The 27,671-nt window shown below is 48.4% G+C and overlaps 1 protein-coding gene across 1 annotated transcript; it reads left to right on the top strand.

Moving 5' to 3' along the window:
- The first annotated feature begins 281 nt into the window (after window positions 1–281).
- midn (midnolin) lies at window positions 282–27,343 on the top strand. The gene is made up of 8 exons (XM_061077767.1): window positions 282–583; window positions 2,718–2,946; window positions 4,549–4,636; window positions 4,815–4,877; window positions 14,944–15,498; window positions 16,787–16,910; window positions 17,052–17,387; window positions 25,317–27,343. Exons 1-8 carry the CDS (start codon window positions 508–510, stop codon window positions 25,577–25,579), a joined length of 1,734 nt encoding a protein of 577 aa, XP_060933750.1. The 5' UTR covers window positions 282–507; the 3' UTR covers window positions 25,580–27,343.
- The last annotated feature ends 328 nt before the right edge of the window (window positions 27,344–27,671 follow it).

Raw genomic sequence — 27,671 nt, 5'->3', positions numbered from 1 at the left:
CACCGTTTCCCTGTATTCTTAAGGTGGTATGGCACGGGCTGGCTGTTCTTTGTTTATATCTAGGAGTTGGTCTCTACTAAAGTCAATGTTCCTTTGGCTCATACGGCCCCGGCAGTGAAGGTGTATTTATGTACCGTCGCTTTACGCAGGCACATTGTGTCCCACATGGACCAGATCGCCGCGAGGACACTGGAGCAGGATCCACCTTAAATCACATGCTGACATAACAAGTGCACTACTCTCCACCCATATCCGAGGCGAGTCAGTAGAGAGGTGTCTCACCTTCCCGGCTCAGTATCAAGACAGACACCGGTGCGCGCACAGCCCAGAGCAGCAGCCTCCTATTGGTCAGAACCAGACCCGAGCTGTGGTGCGTAACGACGCGCGGTGGACACGCACGGCTCCTGGCACAGAACACACCGACAAACCTCCCGTGGACTTTTCAAGTGATTGGATTTACACGAGTTTTTCTTTTGTTTGGTATCACTGACTTGGTTTTTACTTTATATGCCAAAGCTGGGGGAACCCACTGGAAGACAACGCAGTCCCGTGCGAGCCTTCGCAGTTTTCGCCACGATAATTGGTGAGTACACATCCACTTCACAAACCAGGCTGAAAGTATTCATCACCAGATGCTCGGGAAAAAAGTTTGACGTTCTCCATATTGTGTTGGTGCGTGAGAAAATTGATTTGGAACGAGTCGTCTATCGGGGATCGATGGCAGCATGTCGTGGAGTGATTGGATGAGGCACCTTCATGTAAACTCTGCAGCCATGATTAACTTAATGAGGCCAGTATCGACGACAGGCGTAATGGCCGTGTTACTGTAAATTATATTTAGCTGAGGCTGATGTTGTCTGTTTAACAAACTCAATAACAACGTCATAATATGATACAGGAGTGAAGTGACAGTCATGTTAATATAATTATAAACTTCTTTGTGAATCATCCCAACGGATAAACGAGTGGATTAATATTTTCCGAGCGTTCCATGATCGTTGTAAACTGAAATATCTTACAACACAATGAAAGAATCCCCTTGTAAGTTTCGATTGGGAGAGTGTTACGCTTTACCCACTAGGTGGCGGCCGAGTATCTTATTTTCAGAGTTTAAAGGCCCTGCTGGTGTTGGGAGAATCTGTTTCTTTGGGTAAAATTTGAGGGGTGTTTTGATCATCATCCTTTTCCTTATTCCCTCAAACTGGAAACTTGAGCAGCAACTTTTGCATGCAGGGAAAACGACAAAATCAAATACAAGAGTTTTCCATCAGACACTGCATCCTCTCTATCTGTCAAGTGTGTGCACTGTACACGCTGTGAGTTCTCAGGAATACCTCATTCCAGGGCATTTATTCTATTACTATAACGGTGTGTGCATTTTGCTGATGTCAGGGGTTGGAGGAGGAGGATGGCGTCAGCACTAATAATGCCACCGAAACCATCTGATAACTTGGATTTAAGCAGAGACGAGTGTAACCCCTGCTCTGTGTGCCAAGTCTTTAAAATAGCTGTGTCCACACCGGCGTTGAAACCGGATGAAAACATGGAATCACTCATTGATTTACAGTATCACATGAGTCCGATCAAAATAACACATCAGTCATAGATTAATTCAAGATTGAATCACTTCATTACTCCTGTATTTGTTTATTTGTTAATTATGATGGATGTTATTTTGGCCCTTGAATACATTAGATTAAGACCTGGCACAGATGGAAAGTGCCTGTGTGAGTCAGGAGATATCAACCTTGGCTCGAATGAAATAAACATGCCGCATAGACAGTTGATTGTCTTCAAATCAAATCAAATCAAATATCTTATTAACATCCTCGGGTAAATATAGGTTATTACTGGCTAATAATAGGTGAGTTAGTGGCAGCGAGACTGGTAACCAGTGGGTTCTAATCGAGTCCTCCGCAGACCCTCTGAGCCATAAGGACACATATTTTGTCCTATGCTGTAATTTATTATGAATGGCTTAAACTCGCCTGCCCTCCACGTGGGTGTTGGGCCGGCGCTCCCATTGGTCGAGCTCCGCAGCGTCCCTGATAGAGGCCTCCCGTGATTGGCCGCGCCACCTCGGGGGCTGTGGGCGTGTCTTTACCCATGGTGGAAGTGGGGGGGGGGGGATACTTTGTGACAATGTTCATTGTCGATATTTCCAGCGGAGCCACGGCGCGTAGCAGCGCGCAGCACAGGAGAGAGAGAGGCTCAGCTGAGACCGGAGGTTCGATCCCCTGGAGCCGGTGAACCCTGTCCACACAGGACCAAGCGACTTCTGTAGTTTTATATTTCCCCCGCACGGGTTTAGTTTTTTTTTTTACAGATAATTGCGTGCGTAAATGTGCGTCCTCGGCCCGTTTAGCTGACGCGTTCCTGGTTCCTGCCTGGCGTTTACGCATCCGTGTAGCACTCAGGAGGACTTTTGGCTTGGTGCGCCGGGGCAGAGGCAACAAAGAGAGAGAGAGAGAGAGAGAGAGAGAGAGAGAGATCAGACGAAGAGAAAAGCGAGTCCGTGCGTGGCTGACTTTCCTGAGGGGGGGATGTTCTCATGAGACGGAGCGGCTTTTATTCTGGAGGAAGAAGGCACCAGGCTCTCTGACCGCTGCCCAACAAGGGACCGGAGCCCAAGCGCCGGACCCTTACCCCACCAGTACCCACCCTCCCATCTGACTTCACACTCCTCGTCCCCCCCCTACTCTCCTCTCTGACCACAGGTTATCGGATGGACCAGCATCCCAGCGCCCGGAGCTGCACCAGTCGCGGGGCTTCGTCCTGCGAGGCCGTCCCGACCGAGCCCTCCATGAATCTCTACATCCAGTCCACCACCGGCACCCGCTTCGAGCTCTCCCTGCCCCTGGAGGAGACCGTGGAGGGACTGAAGAGGAGGCTGTCGCAGAGGCTCAAAGTGCCGAAAGAGAGACTCGCACTGCTGCACAAAGAAACGTGAGTAAACTGGAAGTGGGGGTCTCCTGTCTATTTATGGGAAATACTCGCTCTAATAATGCTTGTGTGAGACTCCTGGCACCATAGAGCGTAATGTCCGGGTTATTACGCAGAGAATAAACCCGAGTTAAGATAACATATGTTCGAATCCATACTTTTGTATTTGTGTATTCGTGCCTGAGCGCTCGGCGGCTGCAGACACACAACCGTGGCTGCGGTGGCCATCGATACATTCAAGGAAACCACTGACCACTGTATTGGAATTACGCATAGGGGACGCAGCGGTCACTGGAACACTATTGACCAGGTCGATCTGCAGACTCGCATCGATCCGGTCCCTCTCCTCCAATATAAATACCGAAGCCTGACTGATTTTGCTAATGCTGTGCGAATCATACAACGTTAAACATTGATGAGTTAAAGGAGCACGCAGAGTTGGTAGCTCTGTCATTTATTAACTCTGGTGCTGCAGGCATATGGCTCAGAGTGGAGTGTGGAAGCAGAGAGAACTCCTGAGTGGTTTCTGGGTGGTGTGAGAGGTATTCGCTGACCAGTTTCCTTAAGCACTCGGGGGAAATGCTTCTGTAATGGCACAGAGATGCATGTGGGCAAGTGATGAGTTAAGACCCCTTTTTATTATTTAAAACTAAACCAAAACCTGCAGCATTCAGCGATTTCCCCCCCCAATGAATAAAGCTCAGGTTAAATGGGCCAACAATGGTGCAGGTGGTGTTATGCAGAAGAGTGAAGGAGGGGTTCCGTATATGCAAAAGGAGTCAGCATTGTTTTTCAGCTACCCTCCCCTCCCACCCACCCACCCACTGTAATCACCCAATAAATCACATCATCCTTTAAAACCCGAAACCCCCTATTTAATCCCCCCCCCCCCCAGGCGCCTCAAACTATAGACCTGCAGCAAGTCGCGGCTCAAGGCCTTTGTTCATCCTCGTTCAGATTTGGGTCATGCACCGTGCAGCAGGCCGGCCCTAACACTCTCCAGTGACGCCGTCGGGGGGGTTGAAGAGTCGCCACACCTGGATGTGAGTGGTTTAAGTGCATCTTGACCTGCAGTATTAAAGCGTTTCCTTGCTGTGGGACAGATACTCTCATGCTCTGCGGCAGACATTAGCTAGTGAAGCCCTGTAAAAGGTATTACATATCACCTTCTTTAGAATAGAATTGTAGAAACAGCTGTCGTAATGTTCCACATGTCAACGGACAACAGTGGGCCTGCGATGTCAGTAACAGCTCATTGCTGCGTTGTTTTATTACAACGGGTAAAGGACTGTGGTTTGGGTTTCGGGATGGAGATTTTTGAGCAGCTCAAAGAAAACTCTTACCTCCACTTAGGCAAGTGGCAGCGGTGGCAAATATCCACCGCCAGCGATTGTCAAGCTCCGCTATACTCGAAATTGTAATATGACAGCCGAATCAATACGTCTCTTTCATGGAGCTTTTTCACCCACGGCTCTTTTTCAAACTAGTTTGGAAGTGTGTCTCCCCCCCCCCCTCTCCCCCCCTTGGCTGAAGGCTGTTTGTGTGTCTGAGTAGAGAAGATATTGTCAGCACAGTCTAATTATCTTGTTCTCTCCTACCCTGCAGGCGACTAAGTTCAGGCAAACTCCAGGATCTTGGCATATCTGATGGGAGCAAGTTAACGCTTGTACCAACTGTTGAAGCAGGATTAATGGTAAGGGCCTCCTGAGTGTGATCTCATCTGAGTCTATGTGGAATATTAAATACAAATACTGATTATAAGTATTGCTAATACTTTTCTTTTGCATTAAAATTGCTTTTTATAATCGGTGTGTGCTCCATCGAGTCCATTAAAACTAATCATTCGACATTGTTATCTTCTTTCTGTGCAGTCGCAAGCATCAAGACCAGAACAGTCCGTAATGCAAGCCTTGGAGAGCTTGACAGAAACTCAGGTAAGAGTCTCAGGCCGTTTCTCTGTGTTGACCCTGAAATAATTTGGATGCCGTAAAGTCCGTATCCTGCCACAACTGCAATCTGAGCAGAGCAGTGGACTTGTTTCTCTTGTGTTTGCATGTGGGGATATGGGAGGTTTCGGCTTTGGTCAAGTGCAGAGCAACAGCCAGCGATGACAGAGTGGGATGAGATGAGCCGGCTGCACAAGCACAAGCCTCTTTGCTTGTTTAATCTCGGCCTCTTAAACAAGCCAAGCCAAGCTAGACATCCAGCGTGAGCTGTTAGGGTATAATAAGCAGCAACACCCTCCCGTATCCTAGGAACATCTGTGATAGTGTGTGTGGGGGTGGGGGGGGTGCACGACGCTGCAGGAAGTCAGGGCGAACACCAGGGCTTATTCGTGAGATGCTGAGAGGATGAGCACATAACACTCACTTCCACCTTTCTGTTTATATCTTTACCTGTAACCTCTCTGCAGTCCTGTAGTTCAGCATCTAATAGACATACACACAGACGCACAGACACACACACACATACACACACGGACAGTCAAGTTTCCAGGAAGTGTGCTGTGGTTACACGGAGACTTGAGTGTGGTCTCACTAACTCATAAACAGAGTGCTGGATCATCAGATGACAGCCCTCTCGCTCTGGTGCTAGCACAGGGTTCCTGGAAGCCTTGCGTGCACAGGCTGAGAAAGGCGTACACCCTGATTTACAGTGAAACAGCTCTTTAGGCCGAGTGAAACACGGTATGCATTTGAGTCAATGTGGCATGACTCACCAAAATGATCAATAGTGAGAGAAAAGGCAAAAAAAAAAAAAAAGAGGCAGATCTCTCGTGCTGGGAGATCGGCCGCAGAGAAGAGAGGCGATAAGGCTGAATGCACCCGGACAAGAGTGTGACGTGTGAAACTCTGTGCAGCTGACACACTCAGACCCACTTCCTTTTCTAGTGTTTGGTAACACGGCGATGTACGTAACTGCACCGGCCACGCGCGGCTGACTGATGTCAAAACAGAACAAAATGGTGAAACTGGATGCTGATATAAGGAGTTACGTGTGTCAGCGGGCATTTTTTGGTCTTTATCAGAGGAAGTGGTCTGTTTTGAGATAGTGGAGAGCGTGGTTTGGTACGGCTTCATTCCCAGCTGGTAATCTAATGGTGGATATCCTGGCCCTGTGTGTGTGTCTGTGCGAGTGTGTGTGAACTCAGCATGCATCTTGTCGCACTGGCAGCAGATGACTGCGCGTGTAGGTGGTTGTGTGTGTGGTTGCTGGATGTGTGTGTGTGTGTGTGTATGTCAGAGTGGTAGTGGGCTTGAAGGAAGTTGTGCCCATCATGTGGGACGCCTTTGCTGGGCAGCCATGAGTGACCGTCATTTTCACCCAGAGGTGGACGATAATTCACCGGGCGACCCAGAAGAGAAGATTTCTCTCTCTGCCTTTCTTCCCATGTCTCCTCTCAGCCCCCCCACCCCCCAAAACAACTCCACATCTCTCTTTTTCATGAATTGCCCAACATCACTGTGGCCTGCATGTTTATTCTGATCTTACTGTTAATCATACAGCGGCGATGGAAAGAGTAAAGTGCACATGCATGGACTGATATCAGGGTACAAAAGGTTCAAATAAAGGCATGAATCTGCTTTAGTGGGTTTTTATCCAGCGAAATTGATTCCACTTTATAATTCATGAAGTGGAATTGAAAGATATAGATTGTGGGGAGATTACGGATCTGAGTAAGATTAGAAAATAGGAACACAAAAGCTTTCCCTCATTTCCTCTCCACCCCACTCCCAACTCTGGGGCTATCAAAAATCAATCAATGCACTTAAGCTCTTAAAAGTGTCTGACATGAAAACGGATATATGCCCATACACCCCAAAATAGCCTCGGGGAGATTTGGGGTGGCTGTTAGTTGTTGTAGCCTGAGAAGAAGTGCACACAAGCAAGTGGAGCTCTTCTAACTCCCGGAGTCTCTGCATATTTCGGTCATGCGAGGTCTGAGGTTCCAGATCGGGTGTACTCCCGGGAAGTGAGTTCGAGGGGAGGGGAGGAGGAGGGGGGGGGGTCCCCTCGTGTCCCCCTCTCCTTTAACAGGGCTCTGGAGGAGGCTGCAGCTACAGCAGCTTGCCAGCCAAGGCAGCCAGGCAGCACATGACAGCTTCCAGTGCCGTTTCAGACTTTTGTGGAACAAGTTAGATAGAGAACGTTTTATGGAAATTGAGCCGGCAAATTATCGAAATGGGATTTTTCTCCTTTGCACCGTCTCCCCCTTTCCTTCCGTCTCCCCCTCTTGTTACTGCTTAGCAGCTCTCCCAGGGCCCTATCATTTAAATGTGCTGCGGTTTGCAAAGTCCGGCTCGCTGCTTTCCCCTTTTGACCGTGATGGCTGGCTTCTTTAGCAAGGACAATCCTGACTTGCCTTAATTCTTTCTCTGGAATCTCACAAGACTTTTTTTTTTTTTTTTCACGACATCTAAGCTGTATTAAGCCACTGCCTCCTGACAGCCCTTCAAAATACAGTTGCCTGCACTCCTCTCACTCTGTCCGCTAAATAGAGGTTGTGTGTACAGCTTACTCGTGCAGTCATGCGCGCGCGCACACACACACACACACACACACAAACATACACCAGAATTGAAAGGATGTATTTAAAAGGATTTCTGATCCTGCTCAGAGAATGAGAAAATGTTTGATCCCAGTAGTAAAATGATGTGTACATTTACAAGACAAGCAGTGAAAGGGAAATGAAAGCAATATTCACAGTTTCTGGGCATATGTAGTCTGTGACATCAGCCCTTCATGTATTGATCTTGGCATTTGACTGAAAGAGAAGGATTATATTTCCCTCTCGGCACACAGGGACTATTTGCTCATTGATGCACATTGATGTTAGAATAAAAGCCAACCAGGCAGGCAGGCATCACCCTTCCCATCCCCCTCCATTGCCCTTCCCCCATGCAGCCACCTCTTTGTTCATGTCTTAAAGCAAACCTGCCCAGCTGACAAACCCTCAAACACACAACAATGATGGAAGGTCACTCTTTAAGTTTTGCTCTCCCCCTACAATCCCCGTTTCATCTGCCATACGTCCATATAGGCGTCACTATACCCGATTGAGTGCAGCTACAGCGGTGCACGCAGCGTTTTTTTTAAAATCAATGCCCGGCCCAGCTGGAGCGAGGCTCAGCGAGCTGCAGATTGACAAATTTCGCCTTGAACACTAACACAGATTGCTTTGGGAGGAGCATGCATGTTGCCATTCCATATGTCCCCTCAGAATACGCTGCTACATATCTGCTCTACTTTTCTCGCTCCTGACGACAAGCACCTCCTGTCCTCACCCACTCCTCCTCCTCCTCCTCCTCCTCCTCCTCCTCCTCCTCCTCTTCTTCTTCCTGGCTCAAATATGACAGTTTTGTCATTGTGTCTAGAAGCAGACAGATGCAAAGTAGTAGGATCTAACACTATGTGTGGGGAGTCACCTCTGGGTCACCCTCACCTTGCTTGCCACAGTGGGCCAGACAGGTGGCGGGGGGGAAAGGAAAGGGCAAAGCTTTGCACAAGTCATTCTGTAGCGTGTCAGGGGGGAATGTGGAGGATGAGTGCAGAGGCCTGGTTAACTCACGACTGCAGAAATACACAGGGAGAATCTAATGGAAGACAAAAGGAAAGGACCAAGTGTGTTGCTCATGACTAGCAAGGGAGGATTTTGTGTAATTTTGTGCACATGGACCAAGCCCTGTGTGGATGTCAAACATGGTCGTAAACGCTGTACATCACATTGACTAGATGATAATTACTCAGCAGGATTGGCGCTACTGGAATGGGACTGAGGATTGGGTAGTGCACAGAATGAAGAAATGACTGAGATAGTTTGTAGGTCCCTGTCCTTCCCACTGCCATTGAGATGAAGGTTTTTTTGTGATGTTCTATGAGCGTCTTGGTTTGGGATCAAAATGTGAATGGAGTCAAAGACAAAAGCTCCTTTTAGATTCAGACCCTCCTATAATGCTGGTAAGAGGACCCTCTCATTATAGCAGGTTTGTTTCTTTACACTGAACCAAACAAGTCGGCACACTGCTGCTCCAGTGTGTGATTTTTAGATCACACACACACGCCGGCGTTGTGCAATCAGAAGTGTGACGTGTAACACACCCGCGTCTGCGTCTCTATCCTGCCATGCCAGCTCTCCCTCGTGCACACATCCAGCTCTGAGACTATACCCCTGCTGGAGGATGCATAAACTGGGCTAATTCTCATCCAAATGTCTATTCAGCCCCCCCCCCACACACTCATGTAAATACTGGCCTTGAAAATTGCATAAATAAGCTGATCAGGCAGTATTTTTGCACCTGTGTAATCCCCTTTGTGATGCTTAAACGCACAGTGGGATGGAGAGGTCGGGAATCAAGGTGTGTTCTGCAGCAATTAAGGGAGAGCTGGATTTTTGCAAGGGATTCCATTGTCCTATTGTGCGTATGCATCTGCTCTGTATGTGTGTGTCTTTGTGTGATTCCCTGGTTCACCACGGCAGTCCTGTATCTCCACATTTGAGTCGTGACCGTCATTGTCTTCCATTCCCCTGGTGACACTGAGCTTTTGTGTGATTCAAGAAGCAGACATCGTGACTAGTGGGGCTTCCTTCATAGTGGGAGGATGGAGGCCGGGATTATTGCGTCTGATAGCCACCACCAAGTATAATGGAAGTTCAATTAGGCACATGCTACTGTTGAAACGGAGAGACGGGGTCAAAATAGCCAGGTCGATCCACTTCTAAGCCAATAGAAGAACACGCAGAAGCCAGAGGAGGTTTTCTCAAGAAAAGCCAGCACTCTCTGTGCCCTTCGCTGCAGCCAGGACAAACCGCCGCTCTCCTTATCGTCTTTCCTGCGTCGGTCAAACTAGAGCCCAACTCCTCCTTCACTCCCTCCATTTACCCACTCACTTTATTTCCAACAGATGAGGCGCCTTTCCCTCTGTTTCCTTGTTTGCCGCTGCAGATAATATTGCCACACATTTGTACAGAAACAAATTCATGGCCAGTTGACGCCTTCCTCAACCAACCCACAGTCCTCATTAAATAGTATTAATCAGCATTCAGTGGGGGGGGGGGAGCAGCAGGCGGACGAATAAAGAGCGAGGATTTCTTTGCCGTTGTTCGCCTTGAATTAGATCTAAAGCATTAAGGGCTGGTGGGGGGGGGTTGGGCTTGTATGTGCATGTGAACTGGCTCAAAGTAGCCGGCCAGTTGTTGGCACATTGGCGAGTGTGTTGAGCCGTTCTAGCAGGAACCTGATCATCCTGAACTTTGCCATTGTGATCTCTCATTTTACTCAGCCCGATCAAATTTAAGGGATGGCCAGCTGGTCCTCACTGAACAGCCCCCCACCCTCTGTTTCCTGTCAGGCAGTATTACAGACGCCTATCTTTCGAATTGCTTCTTTGAAGAGCCCCCTGGCTGCTTTTAGGATTTGGGGCATGATGCAAGTCATTGATTTTTTCCACCCGTCTCTTTTGAGGGCCTGTTATTGCATCTTTAGCTGGTGCGTGTTTGCACAGAGACTATCAATAGTGTCCTGGTACGATCAAACATTCAGGTCGATAGGCGGGTTAATAAGCAGCTTTTTTGAACCGTACCTTTCACCTATAGCACTTGGACAGGTGAGCAGCACTGGAACCAAAACATGGCCGGAGAAGATGTCTTCCTCCTCTCATGGCCTCCCTCTCTCTCCACCCTCCTGTCCTGCCCTCCTTTCTCCGGCACAAAGCTGCTCAGTTGTTCATGAATGTCAGCTCAGTGCCGCTCTATCTCTCCCCTCTCCGTCCCTCTCTCAACCCTCCCTCAGCCTCTCTCTCTCTCTTCCTTCCTCACTCCTTATCTCTCTCCTTTAGTTTGCTTAGTGTGCAAAGGAAGAACGACTGCAAATGAGTTCCTTGAACCACAGGGACCCCAATAAATAAAACTGTCAGCCAGAGATGTCGAGAGAGAGAGAGGAAAAAAAAGAAAGAATGAAGGAGCCAGAGGCACACTCTCACTGAATATTTCATCACCCACCATCAGCACCACCATTCTGACACCCTACCCCCATCGCCCGCATCCCCCATCACCCAACCCCCCCCCCCCCCTCACGGTCCTTGCTGCCTCCCTTTCTCATGCCATCCGCCCCCCCCTTTTCCATGTTTTTCAACTCCTCCATATCATATTCTCTCTCCCATCACTGCATAGCAACCAAAGCCTCCTGCTGAACAAAATACCACATCCTGGACCTTGAGAACTAAAACAAAATGGTTGATGGCCCTGACTGTGGACGAACAGTTGTTAAAAGAAGAGTAATGACTTCATCAACACCTGTGTGCACCTGTGTAGACTGTGTTTTGACATCATGCCCGCGCAGTTTCTGTTGAGAATATGTCGCTTTAACCAGACACACACACCTTGTTCTTCAGGCATGAGCTCCTCTTCTCTTTGCATACCGCTGCTGCTGCATCAGAAAGAGAACAATGACGGGCTGGTTTCTCTCTGTCTGCCTTAACACAACAAAAATGGGGCCCTCCACTCTCCCCGTCCCCTCGTAGAAAAGCACTACAGACAACCATGAGTTGTACGAAGGATTAGAATTTGTGGAGGGCGAGGAAGGTGGCAGACTTGCAGACAAGCCTAGAAGCTGTCCTTTGTTTGCCTGTGATGTTCCAGAAGGCTCTCTCTGCTGTCTCCTGACGTCAGCGGTAGCCAGCCACATTGGCTGTCTTGGCTGCGCTCCTTCGAGCAGACAGACATGTTTGGACTGGAGCTGAGCTGCTAGCCGAGACCTCTGGGAATCATTTGCTTGCCAGCGCTCCAGCACTAGAGAACCCCCCCCCCCCCCTGCACACACATACGTGCACACCCTCTCTAACACACTCACTTGCCCTGTTTCCCTCACAGTCTCTGTCCGTCTGGAAGAGGCTTGTTGTTACCTGATCACTCTCACCAATCTAGCCTCTGGCAGGCGGGCGGGTCGCGCTGTATAACCCTCCGCCTCCTCCTCCCCTCCCTCAGGAAACAGGCCCTATTTCAGGTGTTCCACTCCACAGCTCCCGGCTCCCAGCTACACAAGCTGTTCGCTCTCCTTGTCTCGGCGCCCAGGAGAATCAGGGAATGAGTACGTCCGACGATTTAAAAAATGATGCAACTTCTCTCATGGAGGAGTGGACTTCCACACTCGTGTTTATGTTCTGAGGGAAGGGAAAGTGACCAATCAGATTATAATAGTTGAGTGGTTCCCCCTGTAATTTTCCCTGCAAATTAGATGCCTGTGTTTATGTGGGTTTGCGGCCTTTTAATTTCTTGCCTAAAGATGAAGTTGCGGTGTGGGGTGTGTGTGTGTACGTGCGGAGACCCCGAATGACTCACTCGCATACATTACAGAGGAGAAGATTTCCGTGCAATTTGAGCTCCCATGTATGTGAGAGAGAGGGCGGCCTGTGTGAGCAACCCCTAAATCGACTCATGAGTCAACAGCCGGGACTCCAGGAGTGACACAATTGACGTTAGGATGGAAAAGAAGAAGTGTGAGGCAGAAAGCTTTCCTCTGGTGCAGGCTAATTTGAAGCCTGCCTAGTGGTGTTGAAAGCTCAGTAGGAGTCCATGAGTTTCATCTCGGTGGTTTTGAATAATCCACACTAGTCATTATAAGGGTAATCAAGCCTCCTCTGTTTCTCCTGCTGTCACTCACTGTCGGCCTGTTTCTCTCACTTTCTCTCGCATGCTAAAGCAAAGGCCCTACTCAGACTTTAAATGGTATTTCTGATGATCCCTTCACAGACAAGGGGTATAAACAAATCTTTCACTGCTGTCATCATCCCAACCTCAAACAAAAGACGTGTCCCTCATAGGCCACATTTAGAGATATCGATGTGCATCTATCAATCGACGGTGACACGGTGTTTTTGCAGATAAATTCAAATGTCACTAGAGAGAAGCTTATTCTGACTACAAGCAGCGACTCGAGGCAGATTCCGACTCCAGGTGCGAACTGTGAGCGGTCACGCCTTAATGACACAGTCTGGATATTTGTAGATGCAGAATAGAGGGTTTGAACTCTACCACCGACAAAAGAATACCCAGTTGGCTGTTTTACCTCCCTCCCTCTAACTAAACACTGGGTCAATGATCTCCCTCGGGGTCTCTGACTTTTGAATGCGTGGGTTTGTATGCGTGTGTTCACTGTGTTGTGGGTAATCAAACCGTCGACTCATTCTCTTGACAGCTGTCAGTCACAGGCTTAGTCAACGTCTCCTCCCCTTCTTTTCTCTTATCTTTCTCTCTCTCTCTCACCCACCCACCCATCACCTCCCCAAAGCCTCACACACACACACACATCTTGTCCATTGGGTGACCTTTTGTACGTGGTGTTTCCTCCAGCAATTCCACTTCACACCCTGCCCTGGGCTGAGTTTATTGTCTTACCACCATGGAGTAATCGTGGCGGCTGTGTACTGTATCAACAAGCCATTAGTGACTGAGTTCACACTCTGAAAAGGCTGAGTTTCTGTTGATCCTGCAGCCGCCTGTATGCTAATCTCTCCTTTTTTGTGCTGCCTTAGCTGTTGATTATTTACATCAGATCACCCCAACCCCCTCGTCTGTTCACCTGCCTCTCTTCTCTCTCCATCCTCTTTTCCACACCATGTCAATACCAATGTGCAAAGGTCACCCTGGCAACAGAGAGCCAGTGGTCGATAGAGAAATAAATAAGCGGAATGGGAGAGAAGTGATGGCGGGCAGAGCCTGGTGGTTCACAGGGTTAACTACAGGCCAACCTCTCAGAAGCACACTCCAAAGGCTGCAAGGTCTGCAGGGATTGAAGCCTCTGCTATTTCTGTTGTCTTTGTATATATGTTTCTATTACTTGTTTTCTCTGCCCTGCCATTAGTCTTTCTCTCATCCTCTTTGTGCTCCCTCTTCCCCTTCTGTAGCCTCTCAGTGCTCCTTCTCCATTCCTGCCCCACCCCACCCCCCTACCCCCCCTTCCCATCTCCCTCCTTCTCTGCCTCTCCGGGGACTGAAAAGCACACAGGCAGCCGGGGTTGTTGAAACCTTTTTGGACAGAAGTGTCACTTTGTATTTGCCAGTGCTGTTTGTTTCTGTTTGCTTCTATTTCGGGAGAACCTTAGATGTCATTACTGCTGAGTCTTCATGGCCCAAAGAAACTTTCTGACCCTGTGTTGGCTCTCACAAGAAATTTCACGTACAAAAACAGACATACACTCACGCGCACAGACTAATGCAATGAGTAACAGTACACAGCTAGAGAGCCAGGCTTGCGGGAGTGGGGGGACAAGAGAACTTTTGTTGTTTAGCGTGAATCCTCCAGCCAAGTCGTGACCACTTTGCTATCCTGTGTGTATTTGTGTGTGTTCATCCGGGCCATGGGTGGATCAGTGGAGGCCTCCACACTTGGCCCCCTGTCACCCATTGCCGGAGCTCCAAAAATGGGCAGCTCTTCCAGTTCCGCTGCAGACCTCTGGACAATCGGCCATTCTGTGTTTGAGAGGCGGGTGGGGTGTATTTCCTGGACGTGGGACTGATTTTTCAGGCCCCGGGCCAGACAGAAGGGTGGCCTTTGTCTCTGCGCTAAATGACACTGCTGACTAAGAACGGACTGAGGGAGGCGAGAGAGAGTGGGCTCTATTTGTGCCTGTGTTTTCCAATGGGTCTCCTCATCAATCGCTCCCCAGCAGCAGATGTAAATAGGCCAATGTTACAGAAAAGTGATTGATTGCATGACGGGCTAATGTGGTGTGTCCGAGTCTCCATGAGAGGGACAGCTCAAAGCACTTTGGTGGATGTGAATTTTAACATCTGTCCATTGGCTCATTCACAAATGAATCAATGTACTTGGGACAGTCTCTCTCTTTTTTTGAAGGGTTTTGGCTTTTGGTATAAACTTGGCCTCAAGAAGTTAGGGACAAAAATGCCCGGCCTGTGGTGGACCTACCGCTGCAGACGGTGTCTTGTGATTTTTCTGTTAAGTCCTATAAATAACTCAACCTTTCTTTTTTCTCTCCCTGCAGGTCAGTGACTTCCTGTCTGGCCGCTCCCCCCTCACCCTCGCGTTGCGTGTAGGTGATCACATGATGTTTGTCCAGCTGCAGCTGGCGGCGCAGCAGTCTGGCGGCCCCCAACTCCAGCACAGACACCTCATCACCCGCGGCAGCACGGAGACGCCAGCGGGACCGCCCACAGGGCAGCCCCGTGTCCCCCACCCTCACCCGCATTCCCACAACCTTCCCCATCATCCACATAGCCAGCCCAGCCCCCACTTGTCCCAGCCTCACCCGGTACCTTCCTCCCCATGCTCCCCGGCCTCTGCTTCCTTCCCCCTGCCCTCCACGCACCACCAGCCGCTCCCTCCCATGTACCACCAGTCGCCCTCCCCGGCTCATTGTAGCCCTCCTACTCCTCCTCCTCCGCCCCTCTCCCCTCGCCCGACGCACAACCCTGAAGGTCTTTTCCGCTCACCAGCTCATAACCATCACCACCATCACCACTACCAACAGCCTACTCCAAGCCAACCCAGCCATGACATCGGCCAGGCCAGCCCTGTAGCCCCGGTCCTCTGCCCTGAGGTGAGCTAGGAAAATATAGTAATTCATATTATTTATGTTTTTTGTGTGCTCCACTGTTACATGTTTGTCATAAGTCCGAGCTAACTTAAGCGAAACTTACTGAGCTAACTGAAATACAAAAGCATCTTAACTCTCTGGTGAATGAAAAATGGAAAAACTAAATCTTCCTCCATTACATTGATTAGATAAGATGGATATCCCAACAGCATGACGGTGAAGCAATGGTTAAGTCAGATCTAGGGAAGATTTGCACGTGTTGTGTGTGTGTCTTTGTGGGTGGGTGTGTGCTTCCATAGTGCACAGTGTCATTAGTCATCACCAGAGTGCAGACTGCTTCCCAAATACATACAAACAGGCAAACACACACGATTAGCCAGGAGGCCATGACATTCATATGACCTCATCCTTCTCAGTGAAATATATGGGATTACGAGAGGTGGAGTTAAGAGGATGAGAAAAAAAGGCAGAGAGAATGAAGTCTGTATGAATCAGTGAGCTGGTTTTTCACGTTGGGACTGATCATTAACCTTGCCATTTTCAGTCATTTATCATTAACCTTTATAGCCATTTGTTTTACTTTGGTTAACACGAAGGGCAGCTGCACACACATGAACAAGCACACTTACTCATCTCCACCGACCACATTCGCTCCTTACACTTGGTCTACCTCCCCAAGCTGCAGCCTATGGTAAGAGAATAAGAGCCAGATGTCAGCGGACTATGTGGGAGAGATGGTTCACAACAAGGAAACCAGAGAGACGGACCAGTGTAGTATGCAGAACAAGAGAAATGGCTCTTTTTCACCAGGCTTTTCACAACCTTAATAGTCACAAACACAAGAGACAGTTGCATGGGTTTCCATTTCACTTCCAGATGTCAGTTATGTTATCCAAGTTAAGCTAAGGTGAAGTTTCAAGGCTGCCAAGTTTGGTCAGTTCTCAGATTTAGGGTAACAAGATACCCGGGGGGGGGGCTTCTCAGCCATTAGTTGCTAGAAAGCTCAGGTTTCCATCCTCCTGTGGTTTCTAATGACCCCAGCCTTTACTGCATATGTTACTTACAAAGTGCAAATAGTAGTTACACCACCCTTGAGTATAGGTAACTCAAATACAGGTGTCCTCAGGATAAACCTTATATGATTTCAACATGTCACAGCTGACATAGCTCACATGCTTTGTCTGCATGCCACTTGATGTATATGCTGATACATTTTCCACATTCCACAAGATAGATTTAAAACATCTTTTTCTTGCCTACCAGCCTCATTGTGTATCATTTCTCCCTCCAGGCTAACTGCAGCCCCAGCAGCCCTACCAGTGGCTCCAGTCCCTCGACACGCTCCCGTAAACCTGGCGCCATCATTGAGAGCTTTGTCAACCACGCTCCGGGAGTCTTCTCAGGGACCTTTTCAGGTAAGGGCGACACTGAGCTGCCATTAAGATTTATCACCGCTCTCAGCAATAACCCCTTGCACGGTGAGATCCACCTGGAAGACGTCTTTTTATGAGGAACTGTGTGCTATTGTTTCAATCTTTCTCACTCTCTCCCCTCAGGCACTTTGCACCCTAACTGCCAGGACAGCAATGGGCGTCCGAGACGAGATATCGGTACCATCCTGCAGATCCTCAACGACCTCTTGAGCGCAACACGCCACTACCAGGGCATGCCACCCTCCCTAACCCAGCTTCGGTACCAGACCCAGTGTGGCTCGCCCACTTCCGCGTCCCCGTCCCCTTCCCCCTCCCCACCTCCCTCACCTCCAGTTGCTAGCGTGACGGGCCTCTCTGCCAAAGCTACCTCTGTGCCTGCCGTCAGCCCCAGCGGCCCTCCGCCGACTCTTCATCCGCTGGTGCAGTGCCAGAGCCAGATCCGCATGTGCAAACCCCCTGGTGAGTTGCTGTTCCTCGTGCTCCCTCTGCTCATGCAAGCATGCCTGAACACAAACACACTCACATACACACATTAAAACATTGTGCGTCCCTTGAAACCTTTGTTGCGCAGATGTTCTTCAGTTGCCACAGCTTTGGAGGTTTCTGTGTGTGTGAAATGACTGCAGTCTAGAATTTGTCGTTTTACCAAGCTCTGCTTTTCCATTCTACTAAAGAATTCATAGTCATCTTTGTCTTTTAGTTTCTATTCTCATAGCACATCATGGATAGCTTTTTGGATCACTGTCTCGCCGAAGCAGTTATTTTCATCTTTAAAATTCTGACAAAGCAAGAATAGAAGAGTCAGATTAGAGAACAAACACAGTTGTGCTTACAGTTTTTGTCTCCTGGGTTTTGAGGCAGAGGAGAAGAGGAAGAGACGGGAGGAAGAGGATGAGAAAGGGTTGGGGGGGGTTGGGTCTCCTTAGTAAGGCAATACAAGCTTCCCTAGACCTGTTCAGTCAGGCTTCACTTGTCATGCAGTGGAGTTGTCTTTGTTTTTGTGCGCCAAGGAGATAGGTTTACCCCTTCAAGCCTGGGCTGGGCCATGTTTAGATTAGATTAGGCTCCGGGTGGTTTAACCTACCTCTTAAAGAAGGACTGCAGCTGGAGTGTGTATGGGCTGGGACTCGTTGTGGTCGTACAAACCCTGACATTCCAGTGCCCAAGGGCTGGGCCGTGCAGGGCAGCGCAGGAGTTCAGATGATACCGTTTAGGGACTTAGGGCCTGGGTGTTTTAAAACCTCATTTTCCTTTGCAGATACACAGGATGTGGAGTGTCAGACAGATGTCCAGAAGTGATATCATTCAGTCCATGTTGTAAGGTTAGACTGGCGGTGCTGAGAGAAACAGCATTGTCCTCTGCTGTCTCCTTATCTCCAGTTGAGGAAATTGAGCCACTCTTTGGTGAGCTAGCTCGTACGTTTTGTTGAATAGTCTTGCAGGGAGGGTCCTGGAAAACAGAAATACATGTTTAATGTTTGCTTTTGTTTGAGGAAAGCGAGAGCAGACATTTCTATTGTCATACGATGGCTTTGTCAACTGCTTGATGACCCCGTTCAGACCTGGTATTAACATCCATCCTGAGTGATCCGATCAGCAGTGGTCAACGCTAGGTAAAGGGTGTCTGGGACGTATGTGGCCACGTTCTTTTCGCTCTCAGATCCGATCTTGACCACATACGAAGGACGGCCCACTCAGCTGGCGTCCCTGACCTGCTTTCACAATCAATCAAACAGATTTTTGCGCTTCCAAGTGACAATACTTTCCTTAAATTGGTAAAAACTTTCTTCATAGCACAGCTTCATTCAGATTCATTCAACCACTCTTGACTTCTCACATTGTCATCGGGAACAAACATTGTCCAGCCGACACAGCTGTAAACTCAGACTTCAACATAATTTGGTCTTCAGGAACACAAATGACTGTCGTGGTTATTTGCATACAGAGCAGGGAGACCCAATCACGTGTGGTCACAGGAGACCAATCAGGATGCATTTTAATACCAGGTGGGAGCACACACACCCGGAGCTGTGTTAATACCCGGGCTGGACAGGTCCTGTGACCTTCAGCTGTAGAAACTGAGCATAGATTGAACAGGCTTGTCCAGGGGTCCTCTGTGTCGCCCTTACAAGTGTTCAGTGAACAGTTGGAATAACACCGGGTTATTTTCCTAACTCAGGGAAGACCTTCTATTCCTTCACTCTCCCGCCCTCCATACACCCCCCCCTTTCCCCTCTTCTCCCATAACTGTCATCCCTCTTCGTCTGCACTCAGCAGCCCACAATGCTGTTTCCCCCATTTGCTTGTCCAAAAACAGCTTTGTCTGTAAAATCCATCTCTGTCTCTCTCTTCCACCTTCTCACCCCCCCCCTCCTGTTCCACGTCTGTGTTGTGCATCAATACATTGTCTGTGCTCATTTGGCCTTTAAATAGATAGATTTATCTCGAAATGCAGCTCTCAAAAGAATTTGCTTTGTGAAGTAGAGGGCAGCAAGAGGAGGAGGTGGAGGACGCGGAACAGGGAGGCGGTTAAAATCACAAACACTAAGCCTCCATTCATCATAGGAGTGTTTGTATCCTGTCCATCAGTCTACTGACTGCTGACTGATTAACCAAGGACAGAGGGAAAAAAAGTATGGGTGAAAGAATAGCCTGTTTAATGCTTTTTTTTTTCAACTTCACCGCTCCTGTCCAACTTCCTCCGCTTCCGGAAAGTGATGTGAATGAGTAACCTCCCCAGCCAACCACAGCTCAGCTCACTGAGACAATGAATGTGCCGCTGTGTTTGTGCCGACAGCGGCTTCGTGCCTATCGGTATCCTGTTCCACATGGTGTCCTAAGGAAGCCGATGACTAAGCGCTCTGAGGCAGTCTTATCAGCCGACACCTGATGGAAGACTTACTGGACTTAACACCGCAGCTTAACTCTGCTTCACACAAACCTGCCTTTATTCAGCTACAGGAATAACCCGGTCCCCCATTTGCCCGAATATATATATATATAAATATATGTGTGTGTGTGTGTGTGTGTGTGTGTGTGTGTGTGCGCGTACAGTTAAACTCAGGTTGAGGCAGCCTCTCTGAAAATGTCACATAGCTTGGCTGTCTCCTGAGAGCCTTTACCCTTTCCACTGCAAGTTCATGTGCGAGAGGGAGAAGACAAGCGTAAATAAAAAGCTTGAACACACACTCACACTGTCTCTCCATGAAGCCCTTGTTAAAGGCTGGGGTGACTAGCCTGGTTTCATGGCTTTGCGGTATTGCTGAGTGTGAGGATTTGTCAGCTGAGGACTCGTGTTGGATTTGAGCAGGAGGGCTTTAGGGCGCCTGGCAGGCTGATTGTTAGCTAAATTCCTTTACTGAGTAGGATGGACCTCCCCGGCCCCCCCCCCTCTCCAGCCAACTTGCCCCCTGCCCAGCCAAACCCATTGTGCAGGGGCCAGGGACAGGGGCTACAAACAGGGCACCAGGCTGAGCCATTGTGGGGCAGATGAGGGGGGGCTGTGGGATTATAGGGCTGCCTTTTTAGTTCCACTCCCCCTGCAGCTGCCTTGGTTCAACACAGGCATGCACTGAGAGAGAGAGAGAGAGAGAGAGAGAGAGAGAGAGAGAGAGAGAGAGGGGCAAAGCAGGGGCACAGTTAGCGCTGAAAGCTGCTCCAGCACCCCCTTCCTCTCTTGTTTCCCTTCCGCATCCCTTCATTCACCCCTCCTGTCCCCTTTGGATTTGTCAGGTCATGTTAGCGTTGTGTTGGCTGGGACTGGGCAAAGCCATAGGAGGAGGGAAGGCGAGGGGAGACCGGGAGAGAGGGAGGCACAGAGCAGGATACTATACATCTAACCTCCCCGAGTCCTGCACTTTAAGCCCGCTTGACCACAGCAATGCACTTTATCGACAGGTATAGGCTCAGTTATAGGCTCTCGTTACGCACGTGCACCAGTAATTCAGCAAAATGCCCCCTGTGACGCAGCTCAGCGCGTAGCTATCTAGCAAAGCCTGCAAAGCACATCAGATGCCCTTTCATTGTCGACAAGGAGAGCGAGAGAAGGAGGGAGAGAGAAAAAGAGAGAGAGAGAGAATGCAAATGAAGTCTAAAAGTCATTGAGGAGCTTGTGTCCCTGCAGGGCAGTCAATGCCCTTTCACGGTGCTGTCAAATGCTCATATTAGCCCGGATTTCATTGGTTGCTTTAGTTGTCGTCTGAGATGGTTTATTTTTTTAGGGTTGAGTGTTTTTTTCCCTCACATAGTTCAGGTTTCTCATATTTTCAGACCAACTATACTTCAGGGTGCTTCCTCACGGTGCCGTATACCTCTGGATACTGGGCCACTGGTCTCTAAATGCTCATCTTTAGTGGGTCAGGTGGATGTGAAGGGTTTGGTTTGTGTTAATGGAGTTAGATCGTCTATAGTAGTCCAGTCAGTGAAAGAAATTGTTGTTCCCTCTTGTGTAAAGGTAATTAGTACAAATTATTGATATTATCAGTAATTACTGAACCTGTTCACCTGTTGGCACTTGGAATAGAGTAAAGTGAGGCTCGATTTACCTCCAACAAGTAGGTCATGTTTTCACCCGTCCATTTGTTTGTTGGTATATTTGTGAACAAGATTAGACAAAAACCACTGGGTGCATTACCACAAAACTTGATGGAAGGATGTGGTGTGTGTCGGGGAAGAACCCATTAAAATTTGGCGTTGATCTGGATCAGGTGGGGAATCCAGGAACTGGATATCTGTGTGTGAAGCTTCATTAAATTGAAGGGTCTTGGCAGTATATGCATTTTCATGTGTTTTACTGACTCGTGATAGCCATGCTTTTATATTTACTATCATGATTTAATTTTGAATACTTGAGTAATTATTATAGTATTTAGACATGAAATGAGACAGAGGCTTCAGAAAGAACAGACAGTGATCTTCTTTTCTCCTAATCTCCTCTCTTTCTATCTCTCTCTCTCTGTCCACCCCTCCCTCCACCCCCCGGTTCCCCCTGATGCTGAGCAAACACAATGTTCTCTCTGCAAGATCACAAGACTTATCAAGGGAAACAAACAAACAACAGCAGTAAGACAACTGCAAATGAAGGCCAATCGTTATACAATCAATAAAAGGAGAAGTTCCTTTAATCTCCCCCTGCGTCCTGCACGCTGCAGCCCTCCTCCCTTTTTTCTCTACCTCCATCCTCTGCTGCTCCTCCACCTCCTCCAACCACCCACCCCCCACCCCTCCGACCCTTCCTACCCGTTCACTCCCTATCTCAGTCCTTGCTGCGTTGCTGGGCTGGGCTCAAAGGCAAGGAAAACTGACTGACGCATCAATTATTCATAGATCACCCCTTCTTTCTCCCTGCCTCTTGTCTGTTTTTCCCCGGCTCTCGCTGCAGTGTGCGATGTATGTACAGGGCCTGTGTCGGGGTCTTCAGAGAAGGAGAGTGTGGAGTGCAGCTCGGGATTGAGTGTCGGTGTGACTGGCAGGCAAAAGAGCGGTTGAAAGAGGAGGAAGAGGAGATTGGCATTCCCTTCCTCTCTGTGCCCTTGACCTGACTCCTTTTTGATATTCGCGCATTTCTAAGAAAAGATCCGCTGTTGCTTAATCAACCGTCTCTTTTCTGTGTCAAGCAGGATTATACATGTGCAGGGTCTCTCTCTTATCTCCCCATCTCTCTCCACCCTCCTCCTCTCATTCATTCCCCAATGTCCCTTACCCAAGGAACCCATGGCTCTGGGTCCTCCAAGGTTATTTTGCTCACGTCAAACCTCGCTGTTTGCAGCCAGGCTCCGAGCCAGCCTGTGTGTATCTGTGTGTGTGTGTGTGTGGGTATTGTGTGTGCAGGCTGTGTGTATAGTCTGTCCTTCTTCGCCAGCCCTAATAATAGCACTACTGTCATAAACATAGTCTGGAGATCCCTGCGGCCAGCTGTGTCCGGCCCAGTCGCCCAGGGCTCCGGTAGTGACGCTGATGAATGGCCCCCAACACACACACACACACAAACACACACACACACACATTTGGTTAAGCTCCAAGCACATTCCCTGAGCTCTTGCCAAGCCAAAGGCCAAGACCTCCTACAGCCCCACCAAACTGCCCTTTATGGTGTGTGTGTTTGTTCTTACATATTGCTTTGTCGTCACAGTAAATGTGTCCTAAGAGCTAGACAGGATCATGGGGGTTGTTGATCAGATAAAGACAAAAAGACAAACTGTACCAAACCTAACAGATTTTGTTTGTAGGCATGTGTTGGCTTTGTGCCGTTTCATTGTGTACGGCCATTTTTCGACACAGCCGAGGGGCAGTGTAGCTGTTGGTGTGTCAGGGCAGGGGAATAAGGGGGAGAAAGGGAGGAACGGGGGGGGGGACAAAGCCTCACGGCAGTGTATGTGGATGTCACATGGAGCTGAGGCAGTGGAACAATTGCTCTAATGTATGAGAACCCCCCCTCTGGTTAAACCCCTTGTTCTCTGAGATGACATGCTGCCCTAACACACACACACACACGCACACACACACACACACACACACACACACACACACACACACACACACACACACACACCCTTGTATCAGGACAGAGCATTTAGCCAGGAAGTGGAATTACCCCAGTCTCTCTATGTGGCTGAGAGTCACATTAAGAGCTGTTTAACATAAAAAGTTGTTAAGAAGCAGGACGGCTGCTTTATGACTGCAGTTCAGTTCTTTAGTATGCACTGCCAAACACTGGTGGATATTTATAGTGGGAGAGAAAGGCTCCGTGCTCCTTGATCTGATAAGCAAATGAGGGAAAGAAGTAAATTAAGCCCACACAGGGTCTGCAATTCATTCCGATGAGGTGGGAAGCGGGTAGGGGGGGGCAGGATCGATGCGGAAAACTGCCACCTCAAGCTGAACCTTTACCCTCCACCTCTATCCTTTCCTCCACTAACCCCCCCCTCGTCACCCCTGGGGGGAGGAATTCCTTCACCCACACCGCTGCCACCCCCTCCTCTTCTATCCTGCCTCCCCTTCTTTTCATACTGCCCCACCTATAGCTGTCCATGGGGAGCCACTGGGGTGGGGGCTGGCTGAGGGGAGGAGGAGGTCCCTCCCTCCGTGGGTGCGATTGGTGGAGGAGGTGGGGGAGAAGGAAAGAAGAAGGGGGTGCTGGGTCAATGAGCTGAGAGTAGGAAGCCACAGCCATAATAAAGAAAAAAAAAATTGAAGGGGGAAAAAAAACCCAATCTCTCCCTGTCTCTCTCCCCGCTTACAATTTCCATTCGCTTGCATTTTCTATCGAAAGCCAATAGCGTTGTCCTGGGCCCGAGATGGATGGCTGCACTAGAGCTAAGGTTTAATCAATAGGTCTTTTTAATTTGCCATCGATCCACGTTAAAAGCTACTGCGGTTGTTGCTGCTGTCGGTGTGTGTGTGTGCGTGCATGCACCTGTGAGTGCGTATGCTTGTGTGTGTGTGTGTGTGTGTGTGTGTGTACGTGTGCGTGAGTGTACACACTGTGCATGCATTTTTGTGTGAATACATCATATACTCGTATTCAGGATTTGAGTGTGTGTGTGTGTGCGTGTGCGTTTTGCTGTGCAGCAGAGGCAGAGATGGCCGCCGTGCTTCACTTTATTGACATTCTAGCCCATTATTTAATTATTTAATTCCCAGACAGATACTAATGGAGCTTGCTAATAGATTGCGGTTGCTTTCCCTTCCTTCCCAGCTCTCGAATATACGTATAAATGGAATTAGGCTCGACTCAGTCGTTGTTGGAGAAGGATTCGCAGTGCGATGCGAGGCCTCTCCCACGAGACCCGATTCTCCTATAGGCACATCAACAGCTAGGAATGCACTTAGGAGCACACCCAGTCACCGAGGCATGTCATCTGCAATTATATGTGCACGTACCACGGGATTGCTATCGGAGTGTGTCGTCTCTGGCCTGTGTTTGTGTGTGTTTTGGCCTTGCTAGTAGTTCTCAAGGAGATTCAGGTTGACGAAGGTCTCCCCACTCAGTGATAAGGGGATGAAATGGCACAGAGGGGGGGTAATGGTGCTCAGTGGGGGAGGTTAAGTACCAGATTCCAGTGTTGCGTTGTGTGTGCGTGCGTGTGTGCGTGTCAAGGGAATGATCCCAGTGTTTCTTAGCCAAGCGTCAAGGCTGTGTTGCTTTATCTGCTGCCTTCTAAACACACACACACACACACACACACACACACACACACACACACACACACACACACACACACACACACACACACACACACACACACACACACACACACACACACACACACACACACACATTGACATCCTTCTCAAACCAATTAGTGTAAATTCTGGGAACTGTGAGTAAACTACTCCTCGTGCAAACAAATGCCTGACGGTCTCGCTCTCCCCTCCCTCTCTCTCCAGGTGACCGCGTGCGTCAGACAGAGAACCGTGCAACCCGCTGCAAGGTGGAGCGCCTGCAAGTGTTGATGCAGCAGAAGCGCCTGCGCAGGAAGGCCAGGCGGGACCAGCGCGCCCCTTATCAGTGGCTGCCCAACCGCAAGGCCGGGCGCAGCAACAGCAACAGCAGCATGTCCAGCGAGGGCTCCATGGACCTGGACTTTGACGACTCAGTGTGGAAACCAGACGTCAAGGCTGATTTGAAGTCTGAGTTCGTCATGGCCTGAACCGTCTGATCCCAGCACCCTGGAGGGGGAGGGGCAGATTCAAAGATGTGCAAAGCTTTGCTTGGGATTTACTTAAAGATATATTTTGAGGGACTGGATTGGCAGGAGAACGACAGAGATCTGTGCAAAGCGAAAAATCAAGGTTGTCCGTGTGACTGGCTTCTCTCACACGAAAAAAAAGAGGCTCCCTGCAGACTTTAATCCCATCCTGTCCTTCATAGTTGACCTTGTGGAAAATACAGCAACAGCAGCAACAGTACTTTCTTGCCGTGCTTGGATTTGGACAGGCAACAACCGGACTTAACAGTGTATAAGACTTTTCTATGGTTTGATCACAGAGACCTTACCTGAACTTGAGCATAGCAGAATTCAGTGGGTGGTGGTGGTGGTGGTGGTATTTTCAGATTTTCTTGTTCAAAGTTTTTTCTCTGGACAGTAATGAAGAGATCCACACTGGACTTATTAAGAGAACAGGAGCACCAGAGGCCTCAGTGTTTCCTAATCGAAAGAAAGGCAGAACTGCCAAACTATGGATTATTCCGACGGGCATTCTTATCGATTTCAAAAACTCACCAACCAGAGTCCAGTTTTTACCTGTTATTGGGTGGTTAAACTTCTTTTTGTTTTCCTTTTCCATTTTGAAAACATACTATTATATTTTATAAACAAAAAATATGTAGCATTGTTCACAAAGCATTCAGGTTTTCATATAACAGTTGAGAGTGGTTGTTGATTTCCTTGATTTATAACAGCCGGTCAAAGTGTGCAAGGAGGGGAGGAGGTGGGGCCTGACATAGAATAAAAAAAAAGAAAAGAATATGGAAGTATTGATATCAACCTCAGTGACATATGGTATCGATAGGAATGATTAATGAACAAATAAAATGAATTAAGATTAACAGAAAGTGCTTTAGAGGATTTTAAAATCTTTAAAATGTATATGGATAAAAAAATCTATTTTTATTTCACTTCCTATCTGCTGTTTTCAAAAAACAGCAGCCCTCTGTGGCTTTAGTCCAGTCGCTAGACTACCGACAAATAACATCCATTCAATCATCCATTAGCGCATTCATGATTTATAGTCGTCTAGACGCAACAAAATGATACGGAGAGACAACTTTCATCCAGCCCGCCTCATGTCTCACAGACCTGAATGGACCTGTTGAGGGTTTTGTATTACTTTTGTGTACATAAATGTGACAATTGGCAAAGGTTTATGAGGGTGTGTGTGTGTGTGCCTGTGTCTGTTTGACTTTAGTGTAATTTGATTTAGAAATATCCCATGTTTTTGTCTGGGTTGTCTTCTCCCAGGTGACTCCATAGTTTCTCAAAATGACAAAGAACAGCTGCAGTGAGTGCGGGCGTCACAACTTAATATCATACCAGGATCAAACTCCAAATTCTGAGTCTTTTAGGCACGTTCGATTCGATAGTGGCTATTTTTCTATTTGCATAGAGAAGAGGTGGGATCTGTATCCAGCATCAATATCTAGTGCCTCCACCAGTACATCCATTGACATATCAGGTTAGGCCTTTCACAGTTTTGCTGCTACACATGGGGATATCAAATGAAAAAAAAATAATGATAACAATAATAATACAAGCGGGAGGGAAACGGGACTTTTCTTTGCATGCAGAAGTGTGAAATTAACACGGATGTTTTTTTCTATTAATGGCAGAAAAAAAAAGAAACTGGTGCTGTGGGAATGAAGGTTAACAACATGCATGAGTTTGTGAAGAAAATAAACAATGCTGCTTTTGTTGGTTAGGTTTTTTGTAACTTTATATTTCTCAATGTTAGAGCGACAGTGTCCCGCAAAAGTATTAACGATGAAAAAAACAAAACAGATGAAGGTGAAGTGTGGACTTCTTGCTCAGCACTGAACATTCCTGTTGTGTGACACTGAAGATGATGAGCAAAGAGCAACAGACTCTCTCGCTCTCTCTCTACTCCCTGAAAGCTGAGTTTTACCCCCCAGTGACTCTCAAGGACCCAGGCAGCCCCACGAATCGTTGCACCACCTCCCCTCCTCCTCCTCCCGGCCTGAACGCCAACCCGAGGATGGCGTGGATGTATTTTCACAGGGAACCA

Source organism: Limanda limanda, chromosome 9 (assembly GCF_963576545.1).
Source record: "Limanda limanda chromosome 9, fLimLim1.1, whole genome shotgun sequence".
In the NCBI taxonomy this organism is placed as follows: Eukaryota; Metazoa; Chordata; class Actinopteri; order Pleuronectiformes; family Pleuronectidae; genus Limanda; species Limanda limanda.
Note: the sequence above shows the minus strand (reverse complement) of the source record. Positions and strands in the feature narration are given on the sequence as shown.

Bases quoted from the DNA above. Each gene is read 5' to 3' on its own strand.
- midn (XM_061077767.1), top strand. From the start codon at position 508: ATGCCAAAGCTGGGGGAACCCACTGGAAGACAACGCAGTCCCGTGCGA. The intron at 15,499-16,786 runs GTGAGCTAGGAA...TTCTCCCTCCAG, and splicing joins CCCCGGTCCTCTGCCCTGAG to GCTAACTGCAGCCCCAGCAG. The intron at 16,911-17,051 runs GTAAGGGCGACA...CTCTCCCCTCAG, and splicing joins CTTCTCAGGGACCTTTTCAG to GCACTTTGCACCCTAACTGC.